Source organism: Ursus americanus, chromosome 16 (genome assembly GCF_024610735.1).
Source record: "Ursus americanus isolate L20-20 chromosome 16, mUrsAme1.1.p, whole genome shotgun sequence".
NCBI lineage: Eukaryota > Metazoa > Chordata > Mammalia > Carnivora > Ursidae > Ursus > Ursus americanus.
The window spans coordinates 56641656-56664334 of record NC_142142.1 but is presented as its reverse complement, the minus strand read 5'-3'; the positions used below and the strand labels follow the sequence as shown (position 1 = coordinate 56664334).

Genomic DNA, 22679 nt, shown 5'->3' with positions numbered 1-22679 from the left:
ATAAAATTTTTCAGCTCCCTTCACAAAAATGCCACGCACGAGACCCTCAAAGCATGTAGGTATCCCACAATTCTTTAATGTGCAGGATACCCTGTGCATTACATGATGTTTACCATCTCTGGCCATTGCCCACTAAATCGCTGAGATAAACTCAAATGCTCCAGAAAATTCCAAAATGCCCTCTAGAAGTTAGTACCATCCCACTGAGAACCACTAGTCTACACAAACTTAAAGTATCTACATGCATACTATTACAGATTCTCATAGGCTTGGGGGTAAGTGGGCCACTACTGACCCCTGATCTTGGGCTAAAGATTCTCTGATATAAAGGCTACTTATAATTGAAAAGCCTAGGACACATCTACCCTAGATGCTTCCAATAAGAAATTATACCTAAAACTGTTTTTAAAAAAGTAGATAATAAAGCTGTTTTTACATGTATAAAACATCCATATACACAGTTGTACTAATAATTCTGCCTCCTCTCTCTACCTCCCCCGAAAAATACATACTCCTGAGTTTTCCAGCTAATCAAGGCCAAACTGTGAAAACAACCATCCTCTTTCTTCCACACTAATGCAAAGACACATTAATACAAATAATTCAAAAGTCATTTATATATGGCACTGGAATGTATTATTTATTTGGAAGAAGAGTATCTTCCTAATTAAGTTTTGATTAGGCATCTGTTAAAAGTGATTTACATTTCCTGAACAACCCAATGACTAAAGTATGTGTCTTCTAGGGGCAGGTGGGGGAAATGCTAAGTCTGAGAACATGCTGAGTAGTAAGAGAGTGACCAAAGTATTTTGGAAGTTTCATTAATTGGGATTTGGTTCTATAATTTATTTTTGGCACTGAAAAAAAAAACCACACCATGGCTTCATACAGATTTTATGTTAAATTAGCACATCATTCATAGAAAAAATAGATATAACCTCATTTTAAGTAAAGGTGATAAGGACTTCACTTTATATAAAAGGATTCACAGATTAGAGGAAAATTATCACAGGATTCCTTTGAACATAAAAACTCCTCCTGGTTAAAATGCCATTTGAAAATTAATGAATAAGTTAATGATTGAAAATCATTCTGTTTCTACATATTATGAAAGACTTGCTTAAAATGTCTATTGAAATGGTACTTAGTCTTAGAGGTGAAATGGTCATTTCCATAGTGAGTTAGCCTGTTTTCCTACTTCAAGTGCTACTAGTTAATTCACTAATTAATTTAAAAACGCATACAAGACATTAGCATTCCATTTTTTACAATCTCAGTTTGGTTATCTTTCTTCATATATAAAATCGGTAAAAATTTGCCTCATGCCCAGGCACAGGTATCACCTTACAATAAAAAATAAGCTAAAGTTTGCTCATAACCAAGATAAATTGTGGTTAAAATAACTCACCTCTGAGTATTCTGGTTGCTACTTATTTCTATAAATAAATTTCAGCAATATGTGGAGACTGCACATTTATGTACTAGGTGATATGAGATTTTTGAGTTAGTTTTAAAGCAACTGATCACACAGACCAGTTCTAAAAGGCTTTATGAGTCACATAAAATACAGACCTTACTAAATAACATCAGAAGTCATATTTTATATTATTAAACAGAGAATTTTGGTGCTGATAAAAAACAAACAAAAAAAACCTCACACATAAAAAAATATAAAAAAACACAGCACATACCAAATGCATAATACAAGGCTTTTCACTTACTTGGTACTGGGCCTTTTTTGTAGGGCTTTATCCAGGATAAGAGATGGGGCACTCCTCCTCCTTTCTGCTAGTGTTTTCATTTTCTGTTGAGGAAAAAAAAATTCAAATGAAGACCACATGACTTGTAAAGCCAGTAAATGCCAACTTTCAACCAATTCAGCAAGCTTTGTATTGCCTATCCTTGCCTCTCAAAGAGCTTTCAATCTCACTGTAGAGACAAAATAATAACATCTTAACTAGGATAGTGTCAAAAAGTGGTAGAGGCTTTAAATATTTTTTATGGCCAGAGAATAAGGAGGTCAAATGTTGATCAGAGTATTTGGGAAAAGCATTATCATAACCATTATCATCAACTGTAGCTAACAAATATATTGCTTACTATGTTCCAGCCCCTCTGCTAAAGGCAAGACTAGAGTATCTCATTTATACTCCAAAATGTCATATGGGTAGTTCTGTCTCTCTTTCATAGGCGGGACAGGACCCAAACTGGGCCTCAAGGAATGTCAAGATTTGAAGAGATCAAGTAAAGGGAGGAGAAAGAAGGAAAGAAAGAAAGAAAGGAAGGAAGGAAGGAAGGAAGGAAGGAAGGAAGGAAGGAAGGAAGAAAGAAAGTTAAAGCAAAAGAGACTAGATTCTTACACATTTAATAGACCTTTAAACTTAAATATTTACACATTTGGGGATCCCTTCTTCCAAACAGATTTTTTTTTCTGTAACTTAAAAAAAAGACCAAAAAGATCGTTGTTGTTTTTTTTTCTTCTTCTTCTTTTCTAAGTGGTATATAAACATAGGATTAACTGGATAATTCAAGCACTCTGTTTCAGAGGACCTACGATTTTTGGTAAATGAGGATTTATTCAACTTGGATTATCCAGATAATCACTCTCTAAGTTCAACCTTATATATTTAACAATTCTAGAGAAAGTCAGAGGGCCTGCCACCAGAAATGGAGGAGTAAAATCACCAATATGCTCATCAACAGCCAGAGTGAAGTTCAGGCTGTGGCCATTCTTCCTGCTCTACTCTCACCTTATCCTGGCCAGAGGTCTCACCTACCGCTGGAGGGCCTAGGCCAGCCGTCCTGGGAGCCGGGTGCTGCTCTAGCAGGAACCACAGAAAACTAACTGGTTCAGGATCAGTACCTAATTACATTATTTATAAAGGAACTGCTTCTAGTAAAATCAAACTTAGATCCTGGCACAGGAACAGAGGAATAATCATCCAGTGAGAAGGGGATATTGGCCTTCTTTGGCACAATTCTTATCCCCAAAATTCACCATGTCCCCAGGATCTCTCCACAGTTACTGTCACTAGTGTCCTGCCTCAGTGTTGCCGTCCCCCCATTAATCTTTTGGCTCATATGTGGAAACTATATGCCCAAACCTTCTTAGTATAGCTCAGACAACAAGTGGTCCAATTACATAAACCATGAATAAAACACAGGAAGCAAATGGGTAAGAAAGAAAGAACACCATACTTCTCAATCAGGTATTATTAATCAGGAATGAGTTTCAGGGAAGGTTAAATTGTACAATTTCTTATTTACATGATATTTATTTATGCCTTGCTTCTGGAGAGAAAGCTCACAGTTTTCATCAGATTCCCAGAAAAGTCTGTGATTTTGATAACCTATGTGATATCTTACAGCTTGTCAGCCCCATCTCACTGTTGCCATTACTCACACTTCTCGGGAACACAAGTCTCCTGAATCCACCATTCTGAGGCTGGTGTGACCGCAGAGGTGGCAGGGAGAAGGAAAATCTGGGAGACAAGTATTTGTATTGTAAGGCCCAGTGGCCTGTCCCCATGTGAAGAGTCTCAATACTAAAAGACTGGTTGATTTTACTAAGAAAGGTGGCAGTTTGTTCACATGCACATTTTCTGAGGATTCTGTTTCACCTTCAGATCTGGGCTAGATTCCTACCCCCAATCCTCTGATTCCCTTTTTTCAACATCTATTTACTGTGCTTTGAACTCTGAAATGTGCCCAATCCTTTAAGCTTTACCTGAGCTCCTTAGCCTCAGTTTTGAGCTAGACTAGGGTCCGCCTAGTCTACCTTAGTGGAACCACATTCCTGGATCTATCTCAGCAGCCTTGCCTCGGCGGCCCCTAACCCTCTGACACCACGGTCAGCAGACCCAAACTCCTAACTGAATCTTCATTCATATGGAATTTCTAATTCTGAGCTCCTTGCCCTTCAGGTTTACAAAGAATTTAGAAATGTTCAAAAGACAGCCATAAAAGAACTTAAAATGCTGGGGGAAGAAGAGTCTGTGAGAAAAGCTAAAATGATCTGAAGTTCTTCATGTGGAAGGAGAAATAATCTCGAAATTAATGCAGAGTCATCATATGGAGGATAGAAAGTGTCTTCCAAAGAAGAGAACATAAAAAGAAATGCTGCTAAACCATAGACTGAGAAAGCAGATTGATCTTGGGTATGGTTCTCTGAAAAATTTTAAAAAGCTGTGAATTGCATTGTACACATAATTTCAAAGGGTTCAGAGACCTGCATAACATGGATTTCTCAGGGATTCATGGACCCCAAATTTGAAACCTTCTGACATAAAGAAATCTTCCTGAGAGTGATGGCTGTTAAAGATGAGAATGAATAATCAAATAAAGATGACCAATTTTTTTCTGTAAAAGTGTTTTTAAAATAGGAGTTTCTCATGAAGACCTAACACAGAGGTCCATATCCACACTAATTAGCCCATGTTTCCTTAGTTACAAAATTAACAGATGTATAAGGAGTCAAATGCAGAGTGTATTTACTTCATCTAATGGATTCATAAGCAACAGAATGTAATCAAACTATAGGAAGAATATTATTTTTATTTGAGATCCTACTGTTTGTAGTAAGACTCAGCACTAATGAGATATGTAACCCAAGGCAATTTAGTCACTTCTCTGGGCTTTCATTTCCTAATCTAGAAAATCAGAAAATTTGGACTGTACAGTCTCTTAGATCCCTTCTATTTCTTATATTCTCATGTTAAATGTCCACCAAAGGTTTACCCTGGATATAAGGAACTAAACATTATATGTGCCAATTTAAGATTCACAGGATTCATTCCTCTTGTAAATAATTACAAGTCTTAGAGGCACATGGGTGGCTCAGTCAGTTAAGCGTTGTACTCTTGATTTCAGCTCAGGTCATGATCTCAGGGTCGTGAGACTGAGCCCTGTGTTGGGCTCGGTGCTAGCTGTGAAGCCTGCTTAAGATTCTTTCTCTGCCCCTCCCCCTGCTTCCACTCCTCCCTCCAGCTCTCTCTCTCTCTCTAAAAAAAAAAAAAAATGTTACGAATGGCTAATAGGAGCTTAATAAATAGATTTAGGTGTCAATTCATTAAAAATACACAGATCTCTTTCTTTTGTTCAAAAGAATACAAAACAAAGGGGCAATGATGACTTCAAAACAAATTCACTTATCTATCAAAGAATCTGTTCTCAGGCAATAAGACTTGGATTTTCTTTTTCGTTTATAACAACTGTGTGAAATATAATACATGGAGATAGAGACTATTGATTCCTCTACAAATAGATTACTGTGTAAGCTTGTCGGGGCAGGTTGAGGCTATGCCTATACAAGCACCAACAAATTTCAGTTGTTCAATGACAGTAAAAACTATGATTCTTCGCCTCACAGAAAACATAGGGTAGGTTTAAAGCAATGCTTTTTGTCGTTGTTAGCTTAAAAATCACAATGTACAGTATGATTTTTCAGAATGCCCACATGCTTGATGTTCATATCTAGATGACCTCACAAATACTGGATGCCATTCTGAAACTGAGTATTTGTAAAGAGGTAATCTGTTTTTTTTCTTTTCTTTTTTTTTTTTTTAAGAGAAGGAGGTGGGGGGAGAAAGAGCTGAGGGAGGGGCAGAGGGAAAGGGAGAGAGAGAGAACCTCAAGCAGGCTCCATGCTCAATGCAGAGCCCGATGCAGGGCTCGATCTCACAACCCTGAGATCATGATCTGGGCCAAAATCAAGAGCACGATGCTTAACTGACTGAGCCACCCAGGCTCAGTTTTATTTTCTAAATTGACAACTACATATTAGGTTAAACAATTAATTGCATTAACCTTTTGGGAATGATTTTCTTGATATTGTACCACTTACCTAGTCTTCAAGGGCCCAAAAAACTAAAAAAGAATTTTATATGAGCTAAAAGACAAACCTGAAGTAGCATTTATTTACCCCTCCGCTTCCAATTGGGAAAGATAAAGAGGACCTTGGAAGAAGTTGTAAAAGGAAATAAAGGTGATTACATTCTAAAAACATCTGTGTTTTTACTAACAGCAATTTATCAGGGAAGTGTAACATGAACAGAAGAAAGTCATTAGATCTTTGATTTTCTAAGCTGTCTCTTCTGCAGTTATATTTGGTAATAAGGGCAAAGACCTATTCCACTAAAAAGTAAAATAGGGGTCATAATTGAAAATAACCAAATACCTATAATTCCTTTTTTAAAAATATTTCAATAATAGCAAAATTGCAGCAATATTTCCAGCTAATCTGCAAGTTGCTTTCCACTTCAACTCTTTTTTAATCAGTTGTATTCATTGTATGTTCAATTCCCTGTGTTACTATCTTGCTTCCCATATTATGATTCGGTTATGGCATTTCATATTATATTATTTATCTTTCTGCACCTTTCTAGAGAGCAGGGACTGTAACTTCTTTCCAGCTTTCTCCAGTCCTTCGACAATTATTTACTGGAATTTTGCTCAGTAGTAGGCCTCTCTTTGTATTCCCAAAGCCAAGTACAACGCCTGGCACAAACTATATACTCAATAAGTGAAGGCTTTAGGTGAATTTTAAAATCCACTATCCTCCATACCTGTATCACTATCCCCATACACACACACAAGAAAACAAACAAACCTTTAAGGGGCTCTGCTGGAATGCTGTCATTAAGGAAATGTAAGCATTGCTGTGGAACTGGATGGTGAAGAGTCATCCTTGTATACTGCAAACTACATCTTCTAACACAGTGCTGACATTTACTACTTTGAACTACAGGGTAAACATCTGATGATTAAAGTTAATTACCTGCCAACAAAAGGTGCAGGGACACCTGGACATAAACATGCAAAAGAATTAAGTTGGACTCCTATCTCACACCATACATAAAGTTTAACTAAAGATGAAACAAAGATCTAAAAGTAAGAGCTGAAATTATTAAAAAAAAAAAAAAACTTAGAAAAAAACATAGGCAGAATATTTGTGACCTTGGGTTAGGCAATGGTTTCTTAGATGTGATACCAAAAGCGCAAGCAACAAAAGAAAAAGAATAGATAAATTGGACACTGTTAAGATTAAAAACTTCTATGCTTCAAAGGGCACTAATAAGAAAGTAAAAAGAAAACCCACAGAATGGAAGAAAATTCTTGCAAATCATATATTTGATAAAGGATTTGTATATAAAGAATTGTTATTGAATTGGCACAATTAAATAAAGATAAATAAGCCAATTTTAAAATGGGCAAAGAATCTGAATGGACAGTTCTCTAAAGAAGATATACCAAAGGCCAATAAGCACAAGAGAAGATGCTTAACATCATTAGCCATTAGGGAAATGCAAATCAAAACCATGACATATCACCTTATACTCATCAGAATGGCTATAATAAAAAAGACGTAAAAAGTGCCAGCGAAGACATGGATAGACTGAACTCTCATAAACTGCTAGTGGGAAGATAAAATGGTGCTGTCACTTTGGGACCTAGTTCAGAAGTTCTGCAAATGGCTAAACACAGAGTTACATAGGATCTTGCATTTCCTCCCAGGTACATAAACAAGAAAAATGAAAACGTGTCCATACAAAAACATGCATGTGAATGTTCACAGCAGGATTATTTATAATAAAGAGTGGAAAACAACACCAATGTCCATCAACTGATGAATGAATAAACATGCTGTGGTATATCCACATAATGGAATATTACTTTGCAATAAAAGACACACTGACATGTGTAACAATATGGATGAATCTTGAAAACACTATACTGATTAAAAGAAGTCAGTCGCAAAGGACCGCATATTATATGATCCCATTTACATGAAAAATCCAGAATAAACAAATCTATAGAAGCTTAAAGTAGATTAGTGTTTGTCCAGAGTTTGGCGAGATAAGGCAATTGGGACATGATGATAAAGGGGTGTGGTGTTTCTTTTTGGGGTAATGAAAATGTTCTGAAATTGACTGCGACAACAGATGCACAATTCTCTGAATATACGATAGCATGTCAATTATATCTCAATAAAGCTGTGAAAAAGAAAAACAAAGAGCTAACTACCAAACTACTAAGCCACTGGGTTCTATCCCAGCAAACTGGCTCATAGCCAAGAGCCATAATTTTCTTTATTTGTATAATAATCATCTGTAGTACAATACGAGAAAATGAAAATTATTTGCTTTCTGTCCAACATGTTTTTGTACAAAATATTTGAGTGGCTCTCCATTTGAATTTCTCAGAGATCTGAGGAATATACCCACTGACCCTCCCCCACCACTCCAGTGCCCTAGCCTTACCATTTTCACACAGTAAATTTTTAGTAGCAGTATATTAAGTCAGTGAATTAACACTGCCCATATCTTGAGAGTTTAAGGTGGCGATACAAGTGTGCCTATGTAGGAAAATGAAACTGTAAACAGGTAACTGAAGAAAAAAATCTTTGGTCTTTTATTTTCAACAACTCAGAAAACACTGTTTACATAAAAATCTGTAGGTAGTCTCTCATTAGAAGTTTAACTTCATATCAACCAAGAGATACAGTACTATTTTCGGAACCTCTAAATCATTCTGAATCTGGTCATTCTTAATTCTCACAGAGATTATAGGAAAAGAATGCCTATCGAAAAAAAGGAACAAGATGAATGATTTAAGTCAGGTGAATTGCAACTTTTCATCCTTTCTTCTGTTACAGTCACTTTATGAAGAAAAACATCTAAGCACTTCAGGTGAATTTAAGTCAACTGCGCTGAAGTCACTTCCAAACATTTAAAATTAGCATACCATTAAAAACGAGAACTCTGAGTGCTTGCTTCGGCAGCACACACACTAACATAAGGGCTTTGAGGAAAGCTTTTAAAGAATTCAAGTTTCGAGGCTAGAAAAAAATTAATCAGATTTACAAATTAGCTTATTCAAATTTGATCATTAATCCTTTTGTGGCTAGTCTATACAATTTTGTAATCAATAAACTGTTTCTTTCTTGTCTTCCTGACACACCTGCAGTATTTAATTTGTGGAGACATACCTCAGCGACACTGGCTCTGCGAGGAAACAAGAAAATTTTTGAACTTGCACCTTGCTTCTAGGTCCTATTATCACAACCAGGTTTTGACCACCGGGTGAGCTGAAGCTTCTCACTATTGTCACTTTGGTCTGTGATGTGTGTGATCCTCTATTTACTCACAATCACTCCATCCAGAGTCACTTTGAGTATTTAATTAAAACATATGTCATCACAGGAGACCTTTGTAGAAGGATAGTTCTTTTCTGAGATTAAGAAAGAAATATTTTTAGCTGTCTTTCCTCTTTCTATGAGACAACCACTTTGAAATAAAACAATAAACACGAGAATCTATGTAACGTAAGAGAATGGGCAATGGGCTAGGAGACAATGGACCTAAATTCTGCACCCTGGTTCCAGCACTTAACTTCTGAGTCCTCTCTGAAAAATGACATAATCATCCAACCTACCACAAAGAATACAGTAAGATTATATGCGAAAAGTCCTCTGATGTGGAAAACACCGCAATAGTGTAACATAGAGTGATACTTTAGAACGCATGAGTACTGTATGTAAATAAATACGAGGATAGCAAAATTCCCCTTATACATTATGCTTTGTTCCTCTGCCTCCACCAGACCCATGCAGGCTTCTGGAGTATCACTGTGGGCCTTGAGGTTGGCTGGACTTTCTTCTTTGGTAAAGTCACCAGTTTCAACCTCTGGTCACTATTCCTTTTTAGTAGCACCCTGGAGTAGACAGGGTCAAACACCAATGCCCTCTCCCTAATAATCCTTCACATGGCGGGGCTTCACATTTCTCACATCATGGCCATACAGGGTGATATGATTTACACATCCACAGCACGCTATGATAAACGATGAGGCTCTCTGGCTGCCCTCATAGCCATCTACCTGCCTAGCAGCTGAGGGGCTGATTGTAGCAGACACATCTGTGATGGTTGGGAAGCTCTGCCTTACAGCAACCTCTCACTTTCCTCATGCAGAGGGAAAGGGTGTGGTCATCAGATCCAGAAACCATAATGGTAAAAAAAACAGAATGTATAAAATGAAAATGGAAAACAGGCCTAGGTCTATCCAGATTCAGATGTAGTCTAACCTAGCAAAGACTACTGCCAAAGCTGAGGTTCAAGAGGGTAAATGCAGGGGTAGAAGTGGGAATACAGATTCTCTCCTAGGTGTAAATCAGGGCCCAGGTAAACAAGGAAAGCAAAAGGCCACAGAGCAGCTGGGTTTTCCACATCTTTGAAATGTGAGCTGATGTGGGCACACATACATTCCATTTTCAGAGTCCACACACAAGTGACCAAACATCCAGAAATAGGTTTTACCTTTCAGTTGTGCCATGTGACAGCTGTCTGTCAAAATGAGGTCAGGGCTGCTCAGCACAGCACTGACACACAGTGCTGATAGGACTATTTCTGCTGTTGTTCGGATGTTTCTAATCTAAATTTGTCCTAGATAAAGAAAATCAGACTGAAACAAAATTATAAAATAAACTGGGCTGTTGCCTGTAATCCCCATTATTGGTGGCTGACAGAAGGCAGTTTCCTCTGCTCCCTTTCCAGCCTCCCACACTGTATGTAGCTAAGTCCTCCGTAAGTAAACAAAGGCTAACCCTCACCCCCGTCCAAGGCTGCTTTAGAAAACCACTGCAATTGCCAATACCAAACTGAGCATCCAGCCCACAGGCTTTCTGCACAAACCACAACCTTCAGAGTCCCTGCGATCTACAACACTTGGGAAACCAACACAAAGAATGGGAAAGAAAACTTTCCCCTTGAGGAAAAATTCTTGCAGAGGTAATATGCTCAGGCTACCACAACAGAATAACAGACTGGATGGTCTAAACAACAAGCATCTATTTTTCATAGTCTTGGAGGCTGGGAAGTCCAAAGTCAAGGTGCCTGCAGATTCAGTTCTTGGTGAGACCCTCATTCTCTTGTAGATAGCTGCCTTAAAGCTGTATCCTCCTCACATGGGGGACAGAGACAAGACAGAGAACAAGCTCTCTGGTCTCTTATAAGGGCACTAATCCTATCACGGGGATTCTGCCCTCATGACCTCATCTAACCCAGGGGGATTAGTACTTCAACATGAGTTTGCAGAGCGGGCACACCGAGTCCGTATCAGAGGTTTCTGTCAAATGCTCTGGGGATGAGAAAGGTATGAGTCATGAAACTCGAATAAATCACAGTAACAAAATGTAGATACATTTCTTCAAAGCACTATGCACACAAGTGTATGTACGTTTAAGTGTGTATACAAAGCATATATAACCTTGGTGTTAGTTATATACCCATTTATTTCTGTGATATTTTATAGTTTACAACCTGTATTAGTGGCAATTTAAATTGAAATCTAGTATATTTTCAACTACTGATAACTCCTAGGAAGGCAAGCTTCATAATCACATATTTTTGTTAAGTTGTTATGTGGTTCTAAAGATGTCTTTACTTTGGAAAGAACAGCCACCAAGTCCTGGATGGTGAGATGAGAACTTTGAAAGGATTCAGACACCTCAATTACTGAAGTCTCCTTTTCTGTAGGTGCCATCAAGTTGTGTCACCTATCCCCGTCTACTGAACATGGCGGGGGGGGCTGGGGGGTAGGGAACTACCTTCTGAACACTGTCCACTTTTGTCCTGCAGTCCTTTCCCTGAGTCATAGCCTGGGACAATGGTGAATCACAGAGAGTGACAGATTGCTTCACTGCCATCTTCACTTCGGAACCAAGAGCAACAACTGCACTATTTAGTATCTGTGACTTGGGAATTTTCAGTCTCTAAGTTGCAATTCTCTGTTTTAACTATTTTACTTTAAATTGATAATTACTTTTTACACAAATGTGTAAAAATAAGATTATCCCTAAGTTTTGTTTTATAAAAAATACAATTTATTCTGTTCTAACATATGAATGTTGGAGTCACAAAAAATTAGTTTTTCTTTTGCCATGTTAAAATGCAGGGGTGCCTGGGTGGCGCAGTCGTTAAGCGTCTGCCTTTGGCTCAGGGCGTGATCCCGGGGTTCTGGGATCAAGTCCCACATCGGGCTCCTCCGCTAGGAGCCTGCTTCTTCCTCTCCCACTCCCCCTGCTTGTGTTCCCTCTCTCACTGGCTGTCTCTCTGTCAAATAAGTAAATAAAATCTTTAAAAAAAAAAACCGCAGGACTATGTTCACATTGTAGGTAAAAATAACTATGGAAGCAAGAGTTTTTTCCTATGCTCAAGATCATGACATAAAGTTTTCTGAATTGAGAGAGTTTCAACTGGGTGTGCCAAACACATGACTGTCCACAGAGGCATAGAATTCAGTGCACCCACCCTTAAGTTTGAAATACAGTTCTGTAAGTTTGGGGAATATGCCAAGCTTTCCAACAGCAAATGACTGAGATATCAGCCTGGAAAGCAGACCTGGCTAAGGAACTCCAGAAGTACGATGATTGCCTTATATAAAACTTCCAAAAATGACAGAGACCGAAGCATAAAAATCACACATTTCCAAGGTAATCAGACTAATGATTGTATCATTTATTTTCACTATTAGTTAACATTTACTGTGATGATCAATTTTATTTTGACTCTCCACAGGGTGCCCAGATTAAACATTTCTAGGTGTGTCTATGAGGTTTTTCTGGATGAGACTACCATTTATATTGTATCACCGGATTTAATAAGACAGATAGCCCTCCCCAAAGTGGGTGGGCATCAGTCAATCTCGTGCGGGCCTTCACAGAATTAAGAATGGAGGAAGGAGAAATTTGCCCCTTTTTTCCTTCCTCACTGTTGAGCTGGGACATCTCATCTCATCTTGCCTCAGGAAAAGATGGTGGTGAATAGAACTACTGACTATCCTTAGGTCTTCAGCTTGGAGATGGCAGATCACGGGACTGTCACTGGTCTGTTTCTCTAGAGAACCCTGACTAAGACATTTACCTAACATTTACCTAATGGCAGCAGTGAACATAACATTCAATGGTAGATGGAGAAAGTAGAGATTCTGCTCCCCAAAGAAGGAAATTACCTCTCAGGAGAAAAACCTCTCAAATGTGCTTTTCTCAGCTGGTTGTATAGAATTCAAATTTACTCTCTCCTATATCCTATGTTACAAATAGTAACAAAAGCATCTATAATCTAGTTAGAAAAAGAAATAGAGTTGGAAGATCTGGTTCAAATTCCAGCTTTGCTGCTTACTACAAGTGGCGTTGGCAGGGCTCAGTTCCTTCTTCTGCAAAAATAAGTTAATACTACTTACTTCATATAATTGATGTGTATTATATATAGTTAGGCATTCACTTAAAGAGGTTTTAAAATTTCCTTTTATTACCCCATAAATTATAAACATTAAATTCTTATCTTTCTGCTTAAGTTTCTATCTTATTTGATATTTCTGACCTTCAAGGATGATTACTTTGAAGGACAGTGTTATGGACTGAATGTTCCCCCCTCAAATTCATATGTTGAAGCTCTAATTTCCAATGCGATGGTATTAGGAGGTGGGGGTCTTTAGGAGGTGATTAGGTTTAGATGAGGTCATGAAAGTGAGGTCCCTATGATGAGATTAGTGCCCTTATAAGAACAGACCAGAGACATCTAGTTCCATCTCCACCTCTCTTCCTCTCTCCCCCTTTCCCTGCCTCTCCCATGAAGACACAGAAAGAAGATGGTGAACTACAAGCCAAGAAGTGAACCCTCAACTGGCTGGGACCCAGATCATAGAAATTCACAGCCTCCAGAACTGTAAGAAATCAATGTCTGATGTTTCAACCACCTAATTTATGGTATTTTGTTATGGCAGTTTGAGCTGAATGAGACAGACAGCATCCACTCATTTGCATGTAAATGTTCTTTTAACAAATTCAAAGAAATAAAACTCTTTTTATTGCTTTACACCTCCTTTCACCTGGTAAAAGATACTAATTGGCTTCTGAACTTAAAGTGCTGAATATACTTTCTTCTCTTGACCCATAAGAAACAACTTGTGAAATATACAAGACATGGGTTATTACCACCATTTTACAGACAAAGAAGCAAAGTACAGTCACGAGTTTGGAGATCACACCAGTGATAACAGAGGCCATTTCTGATTAATCTATTTCAGATTTTGATAATTTCAGACTCCTCTGAGCCAAAATAACCTCATGTACCTGATTTTATCAATTCACTCGGTGAATAACACACGAAAAGGATTCAGAAAGATATTGATTTAACCACAGGCATAATATTTTCTCAGTATTATAGAGTAAAACTGAAGCTTACTCACCAAGATGTTTCATTCAAACCCCAGCAGAAGACACACACATGACCAAAGTTGGCTCTCGGGGGTGTTCTACCATGAGCTGCTATAAACAGATGTGGACCCAGAGAATGCAGAAAGACAAGACAGAATGAAGTGTACAATAACAGCTGCCACATTTTAATATGTTGGAGCTATTTTAAAATCCTATTGCTCCAACTGACTTTCTGTGCCTCTAAGTCTTTCTTCCCTATCAAGGAGTTTTCAATTAGTATGTAAAACCAAAGGGTCAGAGTGCTTAAGTATGACACAAATGTTCCCTAACCGAAATGACTCTAATATGTGCTTCCATTTCATTTCATAAAAACTGTTCTATCCAAATGTGTATATCCTCAAGGATACATTATCCATAAGATTTTTTTTCTTTAAAAGATTTTATTTATTTATTTGACAGAGATAGAGACGGCCAGCGAGAGAGGTAACACAAGCAGGGGAAGTGGGAGAGGAAGAAACAGGTTCCCAGCAGAGGAGCCTGATGTGGGGCTCGATCCTACAACGCCGGGATCACGCCCTGAGCCGAAGGCATACGCTTAACGACTGAGCCACCCAGGCGCCCCACATTATCCATAAGATTAATTCAGAATTCTATCTAGGAGCATTATCCATATGCTCCTATTATCTTTTAGAGCCACATTTTTAGAAATTACTCTACAAATTTATTGTGTATTATTCTGAAGAGTCTAAGCGACAGAAAATCCTTGATATCTGGAAATAGTCAAAGCATCTGACTAGTGGATTTAAGGTCAATGAACCAGGTAGGTAATTCTGCTTCAGGTTAAAATACTAAATGTGGCTATAAAATAAAGAGAATAGCTTCTTATACAGCATCTACACACTGGCTCTTCAAACACATCATGTTCTTTCCTACCTCAGGATCTTTGAATAATTGCTCCTACTTCTTGAAATCTTTTTATGGCATCTTGTTTTCACTCATAAAAGAGTAAAGCCTCACTTAAGAGAGGCCTTCCCTGAAAACTTAATGCCAGAGTGGCCTAGCTCCATACCCATGTTTGTTTTTTTAATAATAGTTATCACTATTTATTAATTTTTGTTATTATTGCTTTTGTCTTTCTCTCAACCTGTGCTGTCCAGTATAGTATCCAATAGACGCATGTGGCAACTCAAATTTAAATTCAAATAAGTTATAATTAACTAAAATTACAGAAAAAAATGACAAATTGGATTTCATCAAAATTAAGAACACTGTTCCTTGAAAAACACTGTTAAAAGAATAAAATGACCAGCTACATTGTGGGAGAAAATATTTGTAAATCACATATACGATAAAGAACTTGAATCAGAATATATAAATAACTCACAAAACTCAATAATATAAAAACAAAAAATCCAACTAAATTTGGGCAAAATATTTGAATAGGAACTTCACTAAACATAACACATGGATGACAAGTAAGCACATAAAAAGATGCTCAACATCATTAGTCATTAGGAAAATGAAAACCAAAACCATAGTGAAATACCCTATGATTCCCTCTAAGATGGCTACAATCAAAAAGATAGTAAGTGTAGGTGAAGATGTGGAGAAATTAGACTCTTATACACTGTTAATGGGAATGTAAAACCACTTTGGAAAACAATTTGACATTTTCTTAAAAAGTTAAACTTACATCTAAAATACGATCCAGCCATTCAACCCCTAAGTGTTGACCCAAAAGAAAGGAAAGCATAGGTCCATACAAAGACTTATACATGAATGTTCACAGCAGCTTTATTTGTAGTAGCCAAAACCTGGAAACAACCCGAATACCCACTAATAAGTGAATGGATAAACAAACTGTGGCTTCTCTACATGATGGAATCAGTATGAACTACTGATATATGCAAAAACATGGATGAATCCTAATATAATCATATTGAATTAAAGAAGCCAGAAAAAATACATAGTATGATTCCATTTATATATAGTTCTTTTTTTTTTTTTTTTTAAGATTTTATTTATTTATTTGACAGAGAGAGAGACAGGCAGCGAGAGCGGGAACACAAGCAGGGGGGGTGGGAGAAGCAGGCTCCCAGCCAAGCAGGGAGCCCAATGCGGGGCTTGATCCCAGGTCCCTGGGATCACGCCCTGAGCTGAAGGCAGACGCTTAATGACTGAGCCACCCAGGCGCCCGCCATTTATATATAATTCTTAAAAATGCAAATTAATCTACAGGGACAGAAAACAGACCAATGGTTGCCTAGGAAGGGGGAGAAAAACCAAGGGATTAGCAAGGGACATAAACTTTGGGGGATGATAAATATGTTCATTCTCTTCACTGTGGTGATGGTTTCACAAGTACATACATGTGCCAAAGCTTACAGATTCATATACTTTCAAATATGTACAGTTTCATGTATGTCAATTATCCCTCAGTGAAGCTGCTAAAATTTTTTTTGTTCCCCAGTTGTACCAGCCACATGTCGAGTGCTCAATAGACACGTGTAGCTAGTGGCTATCAAACTGGACACTGTAGATAAAGAGCAGCCCCATCAGCACAGAAAGCTCTCATCAACAGCAATGCTCTAAATCAGGGGGTGAGCAAACTATACACCAGGGACCCACTGCCTGTTTTTCTTTTTCTTTTTTTTTTATAAAGATTTTTATTTATTTATTTGACAGAGATAGACAGCCAGCGAGAGAGGGAACACAAGCAGGGGGAGTGGGAGAGGAAGAAGCAGGCTCCCAGTGGAGGAGCCTGACATGGGGCTCGATACCAGAACACCGGGATCACGCCCTGAGCCGAAGGCAGACGCTTAATGACTGTGCCACCCAGGCGCCCCACCACTGCCTGTTTTTCTAAATGCAGTTTTACTGGAACAGTTATGCCCAGTCATTTACATACTGTCAATGGCTGCTTTATCACTACAATGGCAAAGTGGGTAGCTGCAACAGAGACCTTATGGTCTACAAACCTAAATTATTTACTATCTGGCCCTTTAAGAAAAGATTTGCTGATTCTGATCTAAATCAAACACTCTGAACACAGGGGCTATATCTGTCCTGTTCACTGCTGTATGACCCAACTAGTGTTTATTGAGTACCTAATACGTGTACTGTCCTAAGCACTGGAGAGGCAGCCTTGAACAATACAGATAAGATCCCTGTTCTCATGGTTTTCACACTCTGGTGAAGGGTACAGGTAACATAACAAGAAGTAAATAAGAAAATAGGCAAGGATGAATGCTAACATGAAAATAAAACACGGGTATAGAGCATGACTCTATAGGTATAGGCGGCAACTTCCACATAGATAGTCAGGATAGGCCTCTGAGAGGACCGGACATCCGAACAACAGAGAGTCAACACTGCAAAGACTTGTGGCACAAGCAGAGGGAAGAGCAACACCCAAGGCCTCAGAATAAGAATGAATTTGAAGATCTGATATGTGAAAAAGAAGGCCCATGTGGCTGGAGAATACACAAGGTAGAAAAGGTAGATAAGATGAGAGAAATACAGAAGGCTAAGAAAAGGAGTCTGAATTTTATTCTAAATATGACGAAAAGCCACTATAGGATTTTAAGCAAGTGAGCAATAGGATCAATTTACACTTTTAAAGATCACTCTAGTGCTGCTAAGTGGAACCTGGGGCAGGGAAGAGCAAGAACGGTGTTAGAAAAGTTAGGGAGTTTCTGTAAAGGTACAAGTGAGAGATGGAGTGGCTACAGTGGCAGCGGGAGAGATGAAGTGTAGAAATCCAAGATATGTTTTGAAGTAATAGTTGACTAGCCTTTCTGATGGTTGTGGTACAGTAAGGAAATGGAGTTGAAAATGATCCCAGATTTTAGTTTGAGCAAATGGGACAACAGTATGAACCACAAATATGGGAGAAACTACAAACAATAAGAGCTAATACTTATTGAATGCTTATTATATGATAGTATTCACTCAATTTCATATATTCCCAACCATCTTGAATAGATAGGTACTATTGTTATGTTCATTTTATAAATAGGAAACTGAAGGTTAAGGTTAAGGTCAGAAAGATAGGACCAACACAGTGGAGACTTGAACCTGGGTCATCACACTCCACAAATTCCACCACATTGTATGAAATGGGCTCCTTAACAGTAATCTCTAGGAATATGAACTACATTCTAGGAATGGCAGGACCACTGGATTAACAGTCTCTCAGGATGCGAGCTTTAAAGATGCCGCTGTTTTGCTTTTTCTATTAAACATCACCTTGTTTTCATAGGATAATAGATGTAATTGTCATCTATACACTTTTCAAAGCACTTTCTGCAGCATCATCTCTTTGATTCCCATTTTACAAATGAGGAAACTAAAACAAGTCAAGTGATTTCCTCAAGATCATCAAGATAGTAATAGAATCAGAACTAAAAGCCAGATGAACTGACTCCATATAGTGACCTGGCCAATAAACTTGCCTTTAAAAATTCGGACCATTCAGAAAAAAAAAACATGTTTTACATCACTACCCAAAATACACATACATATATGAAATAGAGAAAAAGAAGTAATACAAAAGTCTATTTACCATTACTAATTTGCTAGGATTTCTATTTAATTTTTTTATAATTTCGATTGTAACTGGCAATTTAAACAACATTGATCCATGCCTTGTTAATTAACACTACAACCACATAGACTTTTAAAGAAATAAGTCTCATGACTCACTAAAGCTACCAAACACCAAGAAGGCAAGATAGAACATAAAGATCAGTTTGTTGAGTATTTAGGCTACATGAAGACTGGAGTCCATAAGAGTATAAATGGCAATGATTTAATGAACTACACTTTGGAAATATTTTTTATTATGATTAATTTCTATTGCTAATATGGAGATCTGAAATCAAGGCATGTCTGCTAATATTTAAAATAAGATTTTAATGGAAAAAATATTTTTATGGAAAAAATATTAAAAGCAAAATAAATAAGTTCTTCAACCTCATCTTTGCCCCAAAGGCAGTAAAAAGCTAAAAAATGCCCAAATGAGCAAAATCTATTTCCTCTGAAAAGAAAGAAAGAGAAAGACTACTGGTAATGTGACAGTCCATTACTACGTATAATGAAGGGACAGCACCTTAAGGACAATGGCTTAGGATGCAAGGCAACCTTTCATTTATTGGACTAGTACTTGATAAATGATCAAGCTACTCCAATGCCCTCTGCCAGTATGCTTAATTTTCCTTAGTAAAGGAAGACAACTGCCCAGGAATATAAATCTTTGATTTTTCCCAATTCCCTAATTTTACAAGAATAAAAAAATGCTTTAAAGTCTGTGTCAATTACTTTGAACATTCATTCACCTTCCCGAATGTGGCGCTAGCCTGGTCAATCAATTCCCTCTCTCTCTCTCTCTCAATCAATTCCCTCTCTCTCTCCCCCCCCCCCCCCACAAGCTATCCCTGCATCTCACCTCAGAATCGGAAAAGCGACAAGGACACACCACAATACATCAAAGGCTGGCCAGCACTTCAGCCCAAACATCACCAAGTTCAGGGGTACTCCTAGGTGGCCCTGCTACATGGTCAAGGTCCTGGGGAGCGCCCATTCCCTCCATACTCGGAGCACCATCTCACCTCTCCTCAACTGACCTCTAGCCAACCCGAGATCCTGCTGTGCAGAGTCATGAAAGGCTGTGAGGTCCAGACCATCCAAAGGCCCGCGCAGCCCCTCTAGGCTCTAATGATGTAAACGCAGTGCCTCCAGACATTTCTTAGGGAAGAGTTCGGTGATCCCCCTAATCCCAATTCGTTTCCAGAGAAGCTGGAAGGGCACCACCAGGACACAGGGCAACAAAGGGCCACATAGCAGAAGGTCTCGGGGTGGAGGAGGAGCGGACACGGTCAGAAACCCCTAAATCCTGTCTGCAAACAGCGGGGCAGCAGAGGCCAGCGGCTCGCGGCCACGTGCACTTGCTCAGGGGACCCTTTCCAAGAAGCCCGGCCGGGTCGGCAACAGCACGCCGCACGGTGGCCGTGTGCACCGGAACGGAACACTACAAGTTGTCGCCCGCGTTCCCGCTCCCGGCTCTGACAGGGCCCACGCCCACGCCCCTCTGCGGCCCCGCTGCGCCCGGGGGCCAGGGGACCCCGCAGGGCAAAGGCCCCTGTGCCTGGCCCCCGCGACCCTCCGCCGCAGCCCACGGGCCCCGCCCAGCCCAGTTCGAGGCCGAACCAAACCTCCGTGCCCCTGCGGTGCGGACCGTTAGCATCCCAAGCATACCTGCGAGTCTGACCACTACCTCGGAGACCCCGGAGTCGTGGCGGAAGCGCCGCCCTGGGCGCAGGAACCTCCCCCCCTCCAAAAAAAAAAACAAAACAAAACAAAACCGCGGAGCGGCCGCGCCTCAACGTCCAGGTGAGAGGCTGAGCGCCACAGCCCAACCGCCTACCTTCCTCAGCGCGGGTTGCCGTGCCCGGGCGGACGCCGCGGGCCCTGACGACTCGGAGCTGACCCCGTCCGCAGGCGGTGAGCGCCCGGGGGACCTCGGGGGCGCCCAGGGGCCGAGCCCTCGGGGAGGGGGGACCGGGGAAAGGCGAGGCCCCAATGCCCGCCTGCGCGCCCCGACAGGAGGAGGAGGCCGGCCGCGGGTCCCGCGGCGGATGGAGACGGGGAGGGAGCCTGCGGGGGCCGTTCCGAGAGCTATTACGACTCTAGTCGCGAAGCCCGGGGGTCTCGGGGTGACTTGGGAGACCGCGGCGACGTGAGGGCGGGGAAGGCGGGAACGTCCCGGGACTCACGCAGCGGGCCGCGAGCCTAGAGCGTTAAATCCCGAGGCGGCCGGCTTGCGCGCGGCGGTGGCGGCGCGGAGGGCGCGCGCTGGGAGCGGGGCGGCGGCGGCGGCGGGCACGGGGCGCCGCTCAACGTCCTCACCTTTTTGGTGCCGGGGCCTCCCGCGAGCCGAGACACGCCTGTCAGGGAAGAGGAGCGCCCCGGCTGCCCCCCTAGAGTCTCCTGCTGGGGGGACATCGCTTCCATGAAGAAGACTTTCCCGCAAATCCCAGCCCAGGAGGAGGCTACGCGGTCATGTCCGCGGGACGGCGGCCGGAAGGGCGAGGAGGCGCGGGCCCGAGGCGGCTGCCGCGCTCAGGCAGGGAGCCTGGCTTCGGGTGCGGGCGGCGCGCCTCCCGTCGGGGCCATGCACCGCCGCTGTGCTCGGCACCGCAGGCTGCAGGCGATTGCGGCGGCGAGAGCCTGTCCGCGCCGCGGCCCGCCCCGCCTCGGGCCCGCCCCCTCCGCGCCGGGCGCCTCGCGCCGGGACCCGCCCCCGGCCGCCGTCCTCGGGCCGCGGCGCTCCCAGCGGCTACCTCGGACTGAGGCGCACGGGGCCGGGCGTCTTTCTCTGCTCGCAGAAATCTGCTAGGGTATAAGCGAGCGACTGACCTTGCCAACCCGCGACTCCGGGCAGGCCCAGCCCACAGGAGCTCACCGGCCCGTGTCACGAACGGGGGACTCTAGGGCACGGACGCGCGCCTCTCCCTCTGCCCAGCCCACGCGCACCCGACCCCGTTCCTGCCCGCGCTGCGCCCGCGGGGGAAGGCGACGCGGCAGCGCGTGCGGCGGCGCAGTCGCGGCGACCTCAGCCCGAACCGAGGAGCTGCGGTGATTTCTGTCTCGCTTTCAATGGACTGTAGAGGGGTCCCCTCGACCCCAACCCGCACCCCCCCTCCCCCCCCCGGCCCCCAGGCTCCCACCCCCGAGGCCTCGGGCTGGAGCTGCGCTTCGCAGGGTGCCGTGGCTGTGCACATTGGGAGCCCCCAGCATCGGCTGACCTCTTGAGCAATCCCGAACGTTAGCCTGTTCGGGTAGCCCTCGTTGGCTTCTTCAGCCTCGGGTCAGCGGCCCCTGCAAAATTTGCACCAGCGGTTTCCGCTGTCTGCGGCTGCAAAGACATGGGCATTCCAAACGTCAAAGCGCAATTAAGGAAAATGCAGGCAAGAGAGAGGACTCTGAAATTTGGCTTAGCCATTGAGAAGGCTACAATATGTGGAAATGTTTATCAGATATCTGCGCCGAGAGCATAACTTCCTGACAGCCCAAATAGTGGCAAATTTTTTTAAGGCCAGAGAATAATCAGAGGGAGGGGATTTGGAGCCAACCCTGGTGGAGTTGAGTGTTGCTGCATTTTGTAGGACAGACTGGTGCGGATGATTCGGTAGGTGGCATTCTTCCCTTGGAGTCCAGACTACATAAAGGGTGGATTAGTGATGAAGGACACCACTCCATGATACTATGTTGTTGAAGGGGGTTTGTTTGTTTTTGTGATTTTTTTTTTTAATTGAGGTTCCTGTGGGGTTGGGCTGTTATCAGGACAGGTTGTAGAAGAATAGGGCTCTGGCCGGCTCTGTTCCAAGCAGGAGATGCTATCCAAAACACACACACACACACACACACACACACACACACACACATACATACACTTACATACACCCCC

At 41.5% G+C, this 22679-nt stretch overlaps 1 protein-coding gene across 1 annotated transcript in view; it reads right to left on the bottom strand.

Annotated features, from left to right (window-relative positions):
• The window catches only part of ARHGAP20 (Rho GTPase activating protein 20), a 135947-nt gene extending 114516 nt beyond the window's left edge, over positions 1–21431 (bottom strand). Inside the window, exons 1-2 of the mRNA XM_045797738.2 lie at positions 21119–21431; positions 1722–1804 (exon numbers count right to left, since the gene is read on the bottom strand). Of these exons, the coding sequence (XP_045653694.2) occupies positions 1722–1804; positions 21119–21223 (188 nt within the window). The 5' untranslated portion in view covers positions 21224–21431. The remainder of the gene's footprint in view (positions 1–1721; positions 1805–21118) is intronic.
• Between the last annotated feature and the right edge of the window lie 1248 nt (positions 21432–22679).